Raw genomic sequence first — 16,134 nt, 5'->3', positions numbered from 1 at the left:
TCTCTCAAAATAAATAAATAAACTTTAAAAAAAAGAAGATGGGGTGCCTGGGTGGCTCAGTCAGTTAAGCATCTTACTTCAGCTTAGGTCATGATCTCATGGTTCATGGGTTTGAGCCCCACATTGGGGTCTCTGCTGTCAGCACAGAGCCTGCTTCAGATCGTCTTTTCCCCCCTCTCTGCCCTTCCCCCTCTTATTCTCTCTCTCTCTCAAAATAAATAAATAAACTGAAAAAAAGAAGATATATACAAACACATATAACTAGTATTGGTTTAGTATCCATAATGTATAACAAACTTTTACAAACCAATAACAAACAAACCAGTAGAAAAGCTCATAATGGAAATGATCAGGTATTTGACTGAAGAGGAAATATGCATGGCCGACCAACAGATGATAAACTGCTTTAACCTTATTAGTAATCATAGCAATATAAATTTCACAGCGGTGAAAATACAAAAGTTGCGAAGTCTGAACTATCAAGTATCGAGCTATGATATGGAGCCATGGGAAATCAGACCCTGATGATGGAAATGGTATAATTATTTTGGGAAACAATGCTTTGGAGAGCCCTGCAAGGCAAAGGGCTAGTTGTAGTGGGAGAAACCGAAAGAGCGGCTGGTAAGACAGTAGGTTGTGGTTAGAAAATGTAATGTTCGAATTCATGATTTAGGAAGCGGAGAAATCTGGGTGATGAGGGAGGACAAGTCATGACCTTGCAAGCGGTTGGCTAGAGCGGAGGAGTGTTCATCGAAGGTAATGCGGCGCCTCGGTCTGGGTCCAATCAGGACTGAGGAGCCACAGAAAGATTTGAACAGGAAAAGTTAACGTAACTATGAACATGAAGAGGGGATTGGAGGCAGGAGGGATTGCCTAGTGGGAGGTAAAGGGAAGCTGAAAGAATATAGGAAGAGCAGATACATAATAGCAGACAATATGAAACAATACGTTCTAGTCACTCCCCTAGAACTGTGAGAACACACCGCCTCCTCCACCTGCAGCTGAGATCCAGGCTTTGTTCTAGAAGTTGCCATGGGGCTGAGTTGATGGATCTTGCTGGACATCTGCCCTCTAGAACTTGCTGAAAATGTGCCCTTTACGGTGCTCCTTTCATATTCACGGGGGAGGTGTCTCACCAGAGACACCTTGCCACAGACCCCCCTCCCCCGCAAAGGTGTTGCCAGGGGCAGCTGCCAGCCCCTGTGCACTGGAGGGAGCCAGTGTAGTAAGCAGCCGGGGAGCAGGAGCCTGTGGAGTGAGCACACAGGAAACAGGAAGTAAAACCCCTTCTTGTGCAATGTCTCTCTACCCTACCTATAAAACTTCCTATCCTGCCAACTGGCAGAGCAAAATTGATTTAAAGGCCCAGGTCCATTTTCCCAAAGGGGTTGGAGGGAATCCACCAATCACAATTAGGGAAATTCAAGGAACCAAGCTGTCGCAGAAATTGGGGTGGAATGAAAGTTATAGACCAGCTTGTTTCTCCAAGTGTGACCTTGGTGGACTTGCGTCAGAATGAGGTGGGGTATTTAATAAGTTAGATTCCGATGTCTCATTGCAGATCTTCTGAAGTAGGGTACCAGGGACTAGGGCTCCCAACTCTTCTTTTGAGGTTGTCCCGGTAGATTTAAACGTTTAAACATCAATTACGACTGTTTCAAACACCTAAAAGTAAATGGTTATCACAGGTACCGGAGTACTCAGCAAATGTTAACACTGACCTTACTTCCTGCAGATCTTTTTTTATTTTTGAAAGTTGGACTTTTATATAGGTAATTGCTACATCCAAGGTGGGGCTTGAACTCACAACCCCGAGGTCAAGAGTCCTATGCTCCTCCCACTGAGCCAGCCAGGCACCCCCAGATCTTTTTGTGTTGCATAAAATGTTACCTATTTTGGCTCAAGTTCCACTCTCATTCTTTTCTCCGCCTTCTGCCACGAGAGGGGATTATTTTTGTATATTGTTGTTTGTAAATCACTGCTTTAGACAGTTACGCTATCAAAGAGGAGTTTCTGGAAAATCAACCAAACTGTGCTCTGCCAGAAAGCCCATTAGGATAAGAAGATGCAGGTGGGAAACCCAGGGATCGAGGAGGCCGGCTGAGTGGCTCAGGGCACACCAGGCTTAGACTTGGCAGTAGAGTAAGAACCGTTTTCTCTTTTTACTCACATGCGCTCACATGAAGCCTGGTGCTCTTTGTATCAATATGACGTGTAGTCTTGTGACTCCCAGCTCTTCATACGAACAGAGCTGGCTGGAGGACATGGCCTTGCGTTTCTGGTTTTGCCTTATTACTTAGAGTCATTTGCTATAACCATTATCTAAAATGAGGCAGATTTTCATCCAGGTGACCTCACTGGGCTCCAGCTCGTTTTGGGCTACACTGGGGTCCTGAAATAACTTAGGCTTTGTTCTTGATCAGAAAATGTTAACGACACCTTAATAATACTGTTAGATTTGGGGCATCTGGGTGGCTCGGTCGCTTGAGCATCTGGCTTTGGCTCAGGTCATGATCTTGTGGTTTGTGGGTTCGGCCCCGCGTCAGGCTCTCTGCTGAGAGCTCAGAGCCTGGAGCCTGCTTCGGATTCTGTGTCTCCCTCTCTCTCTGACTCTTCCTGGCTCACGCTGTCTCTCTCTCTCTTTCTCTCAAAAATAAAACATTAGAAAAAAATAAAACAATACTGTCAGATTTGTTCACCTGCAGATAACAGTTGTGAGGAACAATTGGGAAAATTGTCCAAATGACATAGAAAAATGGATTGCAATATATCTGAAGCAGGAATTTCATTTATCACTGAATGGGTTTTATATTTCTTTCTATGACATAGCTTTGACCATGGGTCAAAAGTCAATTAAAACTTTTTTAAATGTTTATTTATTTTTGAGACAGAGAGATAGAGAGCAAGTCGGGAAGGGGCACGGAGAGAGGGAGACAGAATCCCAAGCAGACTCCATGCTGTCAGCGCAGAGCCCAGTGTGAGCTCACGATCTGCGAGATCATGACGTGAGCAAAAACCAAGAGTCAGACACTTAACCAACTGAGCCACCCAGGCACCCGGTCAATGATACCTTTTGATCGACTATATGTATTTTGCTTTTAAGTATAATTACATCAAATCAAACATTTGGAGGTCAAATCCTTGTTACAGAACTGTTGATAGACAAAACAACGTGAATGAATCTGAAAATGATAATGCTGAGCGAAAGAAACCAGATAAAAGGAAGTACCACGGGGGTGCCTGGGTGGCTCAGTCAGTTGAGTGTCCAACTTTTGATTTCAGCCCAGGTCATGATCTGGTGGTTGTGGGATCAGATCCCACGTCAGGCTGTGCACTGAGCGTGGAGCCTGCTTGAGATTCTCTCTCCCTCTCTCTCTGCCCCTCCCTCACTCTCGCATGCACCTTCTCTCAACATAAACAAATAAACTTAAAGAAAAAGGAAGTATCATACTGTATGCTTCGATTTACATATGATTCTAGAAAATGCAAAGTAATCTACAGGGGCTGAAAGCAGATGGGAAGGTAAGGGAGGGGAGAAGGGATTTAAAGGGCACAAGGACACTGTTGGGGGTGATGGAAAGTTTTATCTGGATTGAGTGTGTGTGTGTGTGATTGTATCACAGGTATATACATGTCAAAATTCATTGAATCATACATCTTAAATGTGTGCAATTTATTATGTGTCAATTATATCTCGAAAGTAAAAATCATTAGCAAGGAAAAAAATGTTTGTTTTAAGACATATGTGTTCATTCATTCATTCATTTTTGAACATCTGCTGTGTACACTGTTAAACAAGACAGACGGGACCTCTACTCTAGGGAGGTGGCATTCTGGTGGAGGAGACCTATCAACAAATAATAATAGTAAAGTGTGGCTCAGTGTTACGATAGCGAAAGGAGGGGAAGTTTGAAGCTTATGCAAGCTGGTTGTTTGGTGGTAGACATCTGAGGCTGTGCTCAGAAGGATTCGGTAGCTTAGGAAGATCCTCTGTGTGGTGAGGGGGGGTGACTGAAGCGGAGGACTGTGCATTTGCTAGTTGTCGGCTATGCTATTCACAATGGTTTTATTGTAAGTTTCCTGATACTGACTATTTCAACGGGTTGTGAAAATGTTTGACAGTAACAAGATCTCCTGTTATAGACCAGTTTTTTTTTTTTTTCAGAGCATCATGTTTAACGCAAAGTGTTTCTTGTCAGGGAAGCGTCCACTTTCCAGACTATAGTATGGACAGAGGACAAGTACTCTTGTTCTCGAAAGTTCTGTGTGCAAGTGTTTTGGACCCGCTTAGAGGACTGCATCTGAGCCTTTGCTAAGGGTCCTGCAGCTGGATTGGGTGATGGAACCAGGTCCAGAAAAAGAATTGCTAAAGAATGCAAGTAAACAGGATGTCAGATGTTATCCTAGCCTATTTCCCTAAACATAGCTTTTTGGCTGCAAAGTAAAATGCCATTCTTCTAGCTGCTTCTACACAGCGATCGCTGACAGCAGGCACGATCTTCATTCACTTGGCACGTTATCACTATGCAATGCAACGTGTTTTACAAGGAATGATCATGACATACCATCTCTGTGAGACAGCATGAGGACATCCGGCCATTTCTTGGAAGAATTTTCTCAGCCAACCTTCCCCGCGAGGCTCAGATCTGTCTGACCTAAGAGCCAGTTGGCATCATCCTCCTGCCCCAGAAGCCAGATTTTCACTGGGGCCAGACTATTTATTGACAGTGTTTTCCCAGACTGGCCCTTGGGTGTCTCATTTCCAAGGTCCCCTCTGCTTTCCGAGAGCGCTTGCTTCCTTCTCTGTGCTCCCTCCCTAGCATCCTCCTCACTTCCTTCCCTTACAGCTTCTTGCAGTGTTGGGTTTTTTTTGGGGGTGGGGAGTGGCCGTGTTTGCCTGTGGTTCTTCTTCTTTTTAATCCTCGTGAATTTGTTCTACAGGTTCTGAAAAAGAAACCCAGCGTTATCAGGGATTCTTATTCATTCTATTTCTACATCTTTCAAGCGGGTCGCTATGGCTTTCAGAGCCCATAAGTTGAGTGGGCTCCACCGTTCTCTAAGAAAAGTTGTTTAAACGCTTTGCTCTGTAAGCACCAGCAGAGAACTCATAAAAACGGAAGACAGTAACAGATGCAATCACGGATGTGGCTTTAGTTCTTTCAGCCACCCCAGAGAGCTGTTCTGAGCAGACAGTCCTCAGCAATGAATCCAGAAGAGCGCATCGTGACATGGCTTATATCCTTGGGGGTTTTAGATTCCCCCAAAAAGACCATCTGTGATCCGGAGGAGTTCTTGAAGTCTTCGCTGAAAAATGGGGTAGTGCTGTGCAAACTCATCAACAGACTCAGGCCTGGCTCTCTAGAAAAGGTAAGAGAAATGGGGAGTCTCTTGCAGATTGCTTACCGCTGGAGAGCGGTAATAATGTAACTCTGGTGTGTCCTATTGCCAGGTCATGGGGCCCTCCTAGTTTAAGAGTTTGGCATCCTGTCTTGTTGTTTTTGGAGTCTGAAAAACTCTGAAGATGAAATATAATCCCTTAACAAATGGCCCCCAAATATAATAAATCTGATACACAATTGGTGCGAGGGGACAAGCAGAAACTACCCCCATCATTTGTTCCATCACAGAGATATGTATTATACCTCCCTGTGTACCAAAGGTATCTTTTGAACGTGGGGTACATATGAGTCTCTGTAATAATGAGATGATTTGTATGGTGTTTATGGACAGGTGAACTAATATCAACATCGATTTTCTTCTCAAAGAAATAAAATACCCATTGAAACGGAGGCTATTTAGCACCCAGGAGAAATGATCCAAAATGTCAGGAAAGCTTTGGTAAAACAATAGAAACCAAATATATATTTTGACTGCAACACGTGTTCAAAGTGAAACTAACCTTATTCTCTTCTACAAATCCAAAAGTTTTAGGGTTGGGAACCTATGGTCTTGAGGATGGCTAATTGCTAAAGCAGGCACTTGAACTGAGTTTAGAGGTCAAGTCCTACTGTTACTTTCTTGAGGTTAGCAGAGAACGCGACCGTGAGCATAACGTGAGTTTCTTTGCCTTCATGAACCAGTTTGTATTTCCAGTGAGTGAACTGATTGACTTAGACATTTTCTGAAACTTGAAAACCAGTGTTAACGTGGTGGTAAAAGATACGGAACCATGACCAAATGCTGCGATCAGCCAAGGGAAGAGCACAATTTTAGTAAATGATCATGGGGATGAGGGGGCAAGAGAATAGGTTAAAAGCAAGAACCCAGCTCCAAAACCAGTCTGGATCTGATTTGCTATCGCCACACCTTGGCAGAAGGCAAAGAAAATGTTGGTACACAGCGATACATGGTTTGGGACTAGAGGTTTGGTGGCATTTGAAACAGACCGACCGTTTGGACTTTTACATCACTTCCTCCGGTGGTTATTTTCTTCCTGGATCGACAGCGATGTTGGCCCGGCCTTAAATAGCCCACCTGTCTGGTCATCAGCCAGTGAGGGATGTGCTGTGCTTGCCATAGGATGACAGCATCCAAGTGACAGTTGACTATATTTCTCTAGTTCTGTTTGGAGCCGCAAACCGAAGCTGACTGTCTCAACAACATCAGTGACTTCCTGAAAGGATGTGCAGCCCTTCAGGTGGAGGTAAGCCCGCCCAGGCCCTGCTATGGAAGATTAAACAGAGGTAGCATTTTATGGAAACTGTGATTAAGACTGGCGGTCTCCCATGGTAGCTCATCAGTTTGCCTTTTAAATAAGGTTTTTTTCAAGGTTATTTATTTATTCTGAGAGAGAGAGAGTGAGAGAGAGAGTGAGAGCGTGGGGGTGGGAGGGGAAGAGAGAGGGAGAGAGAATCCCAAGCAGGTTCTGTGCAGAGCCCAGGGCAAGGCTCGAACTCACTGTGAGATCATGACCGGAGCCAAAATCAAGAGTAGGATGCTCAAGTGACTGAGCCACCCAGGCACCCCGGGAGTTGATAACTTTTAACAGAGCATCCAAGCCCTGAAAGCAGGCTTCTGGTGACAGAGGTTGGGTGGCGTGCTTCCCTACTAGGGGGAACCAAAAGCGGGCCACTGGCTATAATAGGGGGTCCCAGGAATCCCCCTGAGCTGGGAGGAGAGGGAAGTATATTATCACTTTTTCCCATTCACACATTAAGGGCATTTTGAAAAATGTTTACTTATTTTGAGAGAGAGAGAAAGAGTGTGAGTAGGGGAGGGAGAGAGAGCATCCCAAGCGGGCTTCTTGCTCAGCGCAGAGCCCAACTCGGGGCTTGGTTGTGAGATCATGACCTGGGCTGAGTAAGCTACCCAGGCACCCCTTCCATTAACCCTTTAGAACAGAAGCCTTGAGAAGTTGAGAGGATGTGGCTGTGTGATAGAAATTGTATATTAAATTACATCACATTGTGTTATCTTATATGGATCCTTACATTATGTATGGGGGTGTTGCTGTAAAGGAGGGGCTACTTGGCCTGAGTGTCAAATTACTTAACTTCTCTGTTCCTCAATGTGTGTGTGTGTGTGTGTGTGTGTGTGTGTGTGTGTGTATCACATCTTTATTTGCAGAAGCAAAAACTAGGGCAACAACACCAGTATCTAGCAATAGGGGAAGAGTCAAATAAATTATAGTACATTCAAATGATGCTGAAGTCTTCTACATTCATTTCAAAAAGATTCCAAGTTTTTAAAATTGAAGTACAGTTGACATAATATTATATTAGTCTCTGGTGTACAACAGAGTGATTTGACAATTCTGTGTATTACACAATGCTCATCACTATAAGTGTAGCTTCCGTTTGTTACCCTACAACGTTACTACGTTATTATTGACTGTATTCCCCATGCTGTACTTTTCATCCCTGTGACTTAGTTATTTTATAACTGGCAATTTGTGCCTCTTAACACCCTTCACTGATTTGACCCATCCCCGTCCAGTTCCCTTCCTTCCGACAGCCACCAGTTTGTTTTTTGTCTTTGTCTGTTTCTGCTTTGTCTGTCTTGTTTTGTTTTGTGTTTTAGATTCCACATGTAAGTGAAATAATACGGTAATGGTCTTTCTTGTCTTGACTTATTTCACTTAGCTTAATACCTTCTAGGTCCATCCATGTTGTCACAAATGGCAAGATTTCATTCTTTCTTTATAAAATGTTTACTTTTTTTTTTATTTTGAGAGAGGGAGCACGAGCAAGGGAGGGACAGAGAGAGAGAGGTAGAGAGAGAATTCCAAGCAGCTGATGTGGGGCTTGCTCACGAACCGTGAGATCATGACCTGAGCCCAAATCAGGAGTGGGGCATTTAACTGACTGAGCCACTGAGCCACCAGGTGCCCACATTCTTTTTTGTTTTTTAAATTTTGTTTTAATGTTTATTACTGAAAGACAGAGAGACACAAAGCATGAGCATGGGACGGGCACAGAGAGGGGGAGACAGAATCTGAAGCAGGTTCCAAGTTCTGAGCTGTCCGCATGGAGCCCGATGGGGGGCTCGAACCCACAAACCACAAGATCATGACCTGAGCCAAAGCTGGATGCTAAACCAACTGAGTCACCCAGGAGCCCCTCCCCCGTTCTTTTTTTTATGGTTGACTGCATACGTTCAACATGTGTCCATTCTTCTATCGATGGACACTTGGGTGGCTTCCATATCTTAGCTATTATAAATAATGCTGCAATAAACATATGGGTGTGTATCTTTTGGAATTCGTTCTTCCCCCCACTCTCTTTGAGTATGTGCCTCAGTATTTTGACCTGTAAAATGGACACAACAATGGCTACTTCATGGGGTTGTTTTAAAGATCAAATGAGATACTACGTAACAATTGAGAACTAAGAGTTCCAATCTGAAAAAGAACCGTGGGATAACGTGGGTACAGTGCTCAGCAGAGAACCAGGGACTTAACGAGTATAGACATGCATTGGCAGTATTATTTGTGGAAAAGTATTTGCAGCGGGCTGATCATACCCTCTGATGCTGGAATGCTTGGGTTCAAATCTCAGGTCTCTCTTCCTAGTAGCTTTGTGGCTTTGGGCATGTCACTTGAATGTGCCTTAGTCTTCCTACCTATAAAATGGGAACAACAGCAGCACATACCTTGTAGGACCAGTGTACAATGTCAATGAATTCGCGTCCGCTGCAGAGTGCCTGGTACATGGAAAGTATTCTTCCAGTGTTAGCTATTATTAAGAGCAGTCATGCAAGTCGCTTCACCTCAGATACTCTTGGCTTGCTTCAGGAGCTTTCCGAAAGCTAGCCACAGCACCAGGCCCCGCTTGCCTCACAATACCTTATGCCAGGTGTCCCTGTTGCCTGATTTTAGCTGTGTGTGTGTATGCACGGGCACGTGTGCGTGTACGGTTTTTGAGGTTATGTGTAGCCTGAGATTCTCTACATAGCTTATAGAATAATGTCTTCTATGGAACAGATCATGGTATTTTCTTTTTTATCTGACAAATAAAAACATGGTGAGGTTGCCAGAGATTTCTGCACTATGAAGCTGCCAGAAGGTATCCTCAGCTTCTTTGCAGTTCTAAGAATACTAGATGAGACAGAAACACCTCCTGGGCTAGCTGGCACTGTTGGAGAATGAGTCGTTTCACAAAAGTGGATTTTTCTGTTAACTCAAGCTTACTCCTTTAAGTAGCAATGCTTAAAATTATTTTCACCCACTCTGGATACAAGTCTTTCTTTCATTTTTTTGTAAAAATTTTTAATGTTTTTTATTCATTTTTGAGAGAGAGAGAGAGAGACAGTGCGAACAGGGGAGGGTCAAAGAGAGAGGGAGCTACAGAATCTAGAGCCTGCTCTAGGCTCTGAGCTGTCCGTACAGAACCTGATGCAGGGCTCAAACCCACAAACCGTGAGATCATGACCTGAGCCAACGCCAGATGCTTAACCGACTGAGCCACCCAGGCGCCCCATAAATCTTTCTTTTTATAAAAAAAATGCTTACTTATTTTATTTTGAGAGACAGACAGAGGGTGGGGAGGGCAGACAGAGAGAGAAAGAATCCGAAGTAGGCTCCACACTGTCAGCGCGGAGCCTCACATGGGTCTCCATCCCACCAACTGTGAGATCATAACCCGAGCCAAAGTCAAGGGTCTGACGCTTAACTGACTGAGCCACCCACCTACCCCTGGATACAAATATTTCTCAAAAGTAGATGTAGTTTTCATTTCTAAAATAATAAGGCAATATCTGGCACCGTGGCTAAGCATATAACTTGAGTTGGACAGGCTTGGGTTACAGACTTGGCTTGGTCAATTACTGACTATGGACTCTGGGAAAAGTTACTTGGCCTCTTCACCTTCCAGTTTCCTCATTTCTTTTATCAAGACACTAACAGTATCTACTACATGGACTTTTTTTTTTTAACATTTGTTTTTGAGAGAGAGCAATACTGAGCACAATTGGGGGAGGGGCAAAGAGAGAGAGACACACAGAATCCAAAGCAGGCTCCAGGCTCTGAGCTGTCAGCAAAGAGCTTGATGGGGATTTAACTGCAGACTATGAGATCATGACCCGAGCTAAAGTCAGAGGCTTAACCAACTGAGCCACCCAAGTGCCCCTACATAGGACTGTTTTAAGGATCAAATGAGATAATGCACCTAAGGCATTTAATAGATCACAGCACATAAGACATGCATAATAGCTACTCTCTGTTACTGATATTGCTAAGTAGTATTGTATACAAAATTATGCCTGCAAGAGGTATATAGGAGCCCTATTGAGGCACTCCTGGAACCCCGAGGGAAGTCAAATCAAATCAGTACAGAAGGAATGAGACCAAAAGCTGAGCTGGGGCCATCCATCAGCCAGGAACACTGACCGTCTCTAGCTCCCAGGTGGCTAGGAGACGGACCTAGACACAAACATTCACATTTCTTTAGATTAATTTTTTAAATTGAATATATTTCACATACAACATGTACATTGAAGGTGTACAACATGTTACTTTGCTATATTTATATATTGTAACATGAATGCTATTGCAGTGATATTTATCATGTTGCATAATATGAGTGCAACATTGTTGTCCACGTTCAATATTATGCTGGGCATTAGATTGCTGTGGCTTATGTAGTGCTCATTGCAAGTCTGTGCCTTTTTAAAATTAATTAACTTATTTGTATTTTATTTTTTAAATGTTTATTTATTTATTTTGAGAGACAGAGCATGAGCAGGGGAGGGGCACAGAGAAAGAGGGAGAGAGAGAATCCCAAGCAGGCGCCACACTGTCAGCGCAGAGCCTGACCTGGGGCTTGATCCCATGTATCATGAGATCACGACCTGAGCCGAAATCGAGAGTTGGATGGCTAACCGACTGAGCCACCCAGGTGCCCCAAGTTTGTGCCTTAAACCATATCACTTTTTATTGCCCCGCTCCCCATCCTGCGGTAACTACTATTTTACTCTCAGTTTTTCGAGTTTGCCTTTTTTTTTTCTACATATAAGTGAGATGACACACTCCTTTTCTTTCTGTGACTTCTCTTAGTTTAAGTTGTTTCCATCTCTTGTCACTTTACATGGAGAATCTCTCAGGCCTACAGGACCTAGCAATGGTGCCTTGTATAGGACATGCCTAATAGATTTTTATTAATGCTGTAAAACTGTTACTGTACAAAAAGCAAGAAGAGTGGGGCTTGACTATTGCCTGGAACACACTATTATTTATCGAAAGAAAATGCCGGCCTGAAATGGTCAGCTGGGAAACGCAGAAAAATGAAGCCAGAGATGCGGCAGCAGAATGACAATTTGAGTGCTGGCTGTCAGGCATGGTGGCCCCATTAAAAAGTTGCTTTCTGAATCTCTCCGTGTCCAATGGGCCTCTCCAAGGGACCTCCATCTTTGCGTTTGAATACAGCTGTAGTTTCTAAGGCTCTCTAGAAGATCACACAGCCAGTAACTGGCCAGGGAGGTTTGCTGAGACATCTAAGAAACAAAGCACTCACTAAAGCACCCCCAAACTTTTATAGTATCTGGGTTTTCTTAAAGTTTTATTTATTTAAGTAATCTCCATACCCAACATGGGGCTTAAACTCACGACTCTGAGATCAAGACTTGCGGGGTCTTCCAACTGAGCTAGCCAGGCCCCCCGATGGTATCTTTTGAAACACAAAAGTGTTTTAAATTTGATGAAGTCAGGGGCGCCTGGATGGCTCAGTCAGTTAAGTGTCCAACTCTTGATTTTTGCTCAGGTCATGATGGTATTGTTTGTGAGTTCAAGCCTGCACAGAGCCTGCTTGGGAAATTCTCTCTCCTTCTCTCTCTACCCTCCCCCCTCTCTCAAAATAAATAAATAAACTTAAAAAAATTCTCTAAAATACTTGATAAAATCAAATTAATCTATTATTTATTGTTGTTGCTTGTGTTTTGGGTATCATATCAAAAAAAGCATTGCTTAATGCAAGGTTATAAAGATTTACACTTATTTTTTCTTCTAAGAGTGTTATAATGCAAGGTTATAAAGATTTACACTTATTTTTTCTTCTAAGAGTGTTATAGTTTAAGCATTTAAAAGACATTTAAGGGGCGCCTGAGTGGCTCAGTCGGTTAAGCCTCCGACTTCAGCTCAGGTCAGATCTCACGTTCGTGGGTTCGAGCCCTGCATTGCGTCGGGCTCTGTGCTGACAGCTAGCTCAGAGCCTGGAGCCTGCTTCTGGTTCTTTGTCTCCTTCTCTCTCTGACCCTCCCCCTCTCATGCTTTGTCTCTCACTGTAATAAAATAAATAAAACATTTAAAAAAATTTAAAAAAAAGACATTTAAGTCTTTGATTCATTTTGAGTTAATTTTTGTATACGGTGTGAGGTAGGGGTCCATATTTATTCTCTTAAACACTATTTGTTGAAAAGATGATTCTTTCCCCCACACAATTAATGCAGCTGTGTAGTAAGGTTTCAAATCAGAAAGCACAAGACTTCCAAATTTGTTCTTCATTTTCAAAATCATTTTGGCTATTCTGGATCCCTTGTGTGCCCATATGGATTTTAGGATCAGCCTGTCCATTTCTGGAAAATAAAAACCCAGCTGGCATTTTGATAGGGATTGTGTGCAGTCTGCTTGGGAATTTTGCCATCTTAACAATATTAACTCTTGTGGTCCATGAACACAGGATGTCTTTCCACTTATTTGGGACTTTGAAATTTTCATTCAACATTGTTTTGTAGTTTCTCTTTTTTATTTTTTTATGTTCTTTATTTATTTTTGAGAGACAGAGACAGTGTGATCAGGGGAGGGTCAGAGAGAGAGGGAGACACAGAATTGGAAGCAGGCTCCAGGCTCTGAGTTATTGGTCAGCACAGAGCCCAACGTGGGGCTCAAACCCATAAACTGTGAGATCATGACCTGAGCTGAAGCCGGATGCTTAACTGACTGAGCCACCCATGTGCCCCATGTTTCATAGTTTCTAGTGTACACATGTTGTACCTCTCTGGTTCAATCTATTCCAAAGTATTTTATTCCTTTTGATGCTATTGTAAATGGAATTGTTTTCATAACTTCACATTTGGATTGCTCACTGCAAGTGTATAGAAACACAATTAATTTTTGCATATTGATCTTATATCCTTCAACTTGTCTTAACTTATTCATTAGTTTGAATAGTTTTTTGGATTCCTTGTGGTTTTCCTGTGCAAGATGATGTCATCTGTGCATACAGATAGCCTTACTTCTTCCTTTCCAATCTGGATGCCTTTTACTTCATTTTCTTGCCTAATTTACGTGGTTAGAACCTTCAGTACAAAGCTGAATAGAAGTGATTCAAGTGGACATCCTAGTGTTGTATTTAATTTTAGGGGGCAGCTTTCAATCTTTCAGCATTCAGTAGGATATTAGCTATGGGTTTTTCATAAATGCCCTTTATCAGGTTGAAGGAGTTCCCTTCTATTCCTACTTTTTTGAGGTTTTTTTTTGTTTTTTGTTTGTTTTGTTTTTTGTTTGCTTGTTTTGTCATGAAAGAGTGCTGGATTGTGTCAAATGCTTTTTCTATATCTGTTAAGGTGACCATTGGTTTTTGCCCTTTATTATATTGATATGTTGTATTGCTTTGATTAATTTTCATATGTTCACTCAATCTTGCATTGCTGGGATGAATCCCAGTAGGTCATGTTGCAGTATAGGCACATAGAGCTAGATTTGTGTACATCTGTCATTATTCTTGAAACATCTTTCTTCATAGAAATGGAATTACTGTATCAAATTTGATATTCTCAAATCCCCTACAAAAATGCCCTATGAAGTTATACCCCCACCAGTAGAGTAGGAAATGCCCCCTTTCTCATGTCCCTGGAAGCCCTGGGTATTATTTATCTTGTCTTTTAAATTTTTTTATGTTTGTTTATTATTGAGACAGAAACAGAGCATGAGTGGGGGAGGGGCAGAGAGAGAGAGACACACACAGAATCTGAAGCAGGCTACAGGCTCTGAGTTGTCAGCACAGAGACTGACATGGGGCTCGAACCCACAACCCATGAGATCACGACCTGAGCCGAAGTCGGACACTTAACCGACTGAGCCACCCCGGCACTCCAAGGGTATTATTTATCTTTAATGTTTGCTAAAATTTTGGGTGAAAATGGTATTTAATTTACTGCTATAATTTGAATTTCATGATTCCTGGTGCATTTGGGCTTCTGATCGCTGTATGGTCCACCTGTATTTCCTTTCCTGTGAATCAACTGTATCTCCTTTATAGAAATTGAGAAGGCAGGGAGGACACTCAGGCCTCAAGAGAAAACGTTCTAGAGCATATGGAAAAACCCTCACGTCTAAGTAGAGCGTCACTAATGTGACCAGGAAGTCCTTTGACAGCACTATTCTAGCAATGGTAGTTTTATTTTCATTCTGCCTTTGAACTTGGGAGGAGTAGGGACAGTTACAGTTCTTCTGACCATTTTTGAGAGTGGCCTGGGTGACTGATACCCCTTTGCACTTCTGGCTACAGCCTCTGTGATTTCCTGGCCACAGCCCATCTGGTACTCCTGCTTTGTCCCCTGCCCGCCTGACTACCAACCCATTGCCAGGGATAGGCTACTGGGCCAACTCTACTTTTATTTATTTTTAGTTTTTTAAGTAGGCTCCACACCCAGTGTGGGGCTTGAACTCACAACCCTGAGATCAAGAGTTGCATGCTCCACCGACTGAGCTAGCCAGCCTACTTTTATAAAAAGATGTTTTGTTCATGAGGGATTTCATTGAATGTATATGTGGCTCAATTAGTGCTTCTTTCTCTCTCTCTTTCTCCCTCCTTCCCTCCCTTCCTTCTTCTCTCCTTCTCTTTCCAGTACCAGCTGGTATCAGTATGGCTTTTCTTTGCCCCCACCCCCTCACTGCCTCCTGTCTCCCTGAGTCACTCCATCTGCCTTGTCACTGGAACAGCCTGGGTGCTGTCCCCAAAGTGGGGCCTGTGGGATGGACGATTTGCCATTTCCCAGGGGCTGCTCTGCAGGGAGCCAGGTCAGGAAGGAAGGCAGATCCACTAATGACCGAGACTCAAGGCTGACTCTTCCCTAAGAGACCTCCAGCTCTAGGAGAGCAAACCCATCCTGGAGGAGGGAGGCATGAGGTTGGGCAGCTAACCAATAGCTGTGATGGGTGCCAGACCCCCCCCTCAAGCCCGAGTCCGCCTTCTCGGTGAAGTCAGAGTCCCCTTCCCTAGGCCTCAGTTGACTCATCTGTGAAAGAGGAGACTAGAGTAGGGATTGGTAACGTCTAACTGTTGGACACTGTTTTTAACTGGCCCACTTCCAGGAGTTTCTGCTGGGCAAAGCTTTGTATATTTAGCTGCTCAATTTGTGCAAGTGGGAAGACCAAGGAGGATTTTGGTAAGGTTTTTTTTTTTCCCCTGTTGAGCAAATCTGACACTCCTAATGGAATTTCCATGAGTTACATGCACTGCCAGGGCTCTGGCCATCCTAATCTTTTTACCGACTGCATTGCCTTTCTGTAAAAACTGGACTTCAACTAAGGCGGTAAATATTCCCCACCTCTCGCGAACGTTTTTCTAATCTCTCAAAGGGGCCATTTGACTTGGGTCCTGTTATCAGAGAGCCCAGGAAGGGCATCCAGGAGAGTTGGGGAAGGGACGGATGCAGAGGGCCGCCAGGGCGCGCTTCCTCTCTCGCGGTCTCAGCGGCTCC

At 43.4% G+C, this 16,134-nt stretch overlaps 1 protein-coding gene across 4 annotated transcripts in view; it reads left to right on the top strand.

Moving 5' to 3' along the window:
• The first annotated feature begins 4,897 nt into the window (after positions 1-4,897).
• ARHGEF6 (Rac/Cdc42 guanine nucleotide exchange factor 6) overlaps positions 4,898-16,134 on the top strand; it is a 108,292-nt gene continuing 97,055 nt past the window's right edge. For 2 of the 4 annotated variants that reach the window (XM_029929732.1, XM_029929731.1), the window contains exons 1-2: positions 4,901-5,367; positions 6,560-6,643. In XM_029929732.1, coding sequence (XP_029785592.1) covers positions 5,203-5,367; positions 6,560-6,643 — 249 coding nt within the window. In that variant the 5' untranslated portion in view covers positions 4,901-5,202. Of the gene's footprint in view, positions 5,368-6,559; positions 6,644-16,134 lie in introns of all 4 variants that reach the window. The other 2 variants (XR_003905015.1, XM_029929733.1) reach the window with 2 other exon arrangements.

The sequence above is a fragment of the Suricata suricatta genome, chromosome X, assembly GCF_006229205.1.
Source record: "Suricata suricatta isolate VVHF042 chromosome X, meerkat_22Aug2017_6uvM2_HiC, whole genome shotgun sequence".
Lineage (NCBI taxonomy): Eukaryota > Metazoa > Chordata > Mammalia > Carnivora > Herpestidae > Suricata > Suricata suricatta.
Note: the sequence above shows the minus strand (reverse complement) of the source record. Positions and strands in the feature narration are given on the sequence as shown.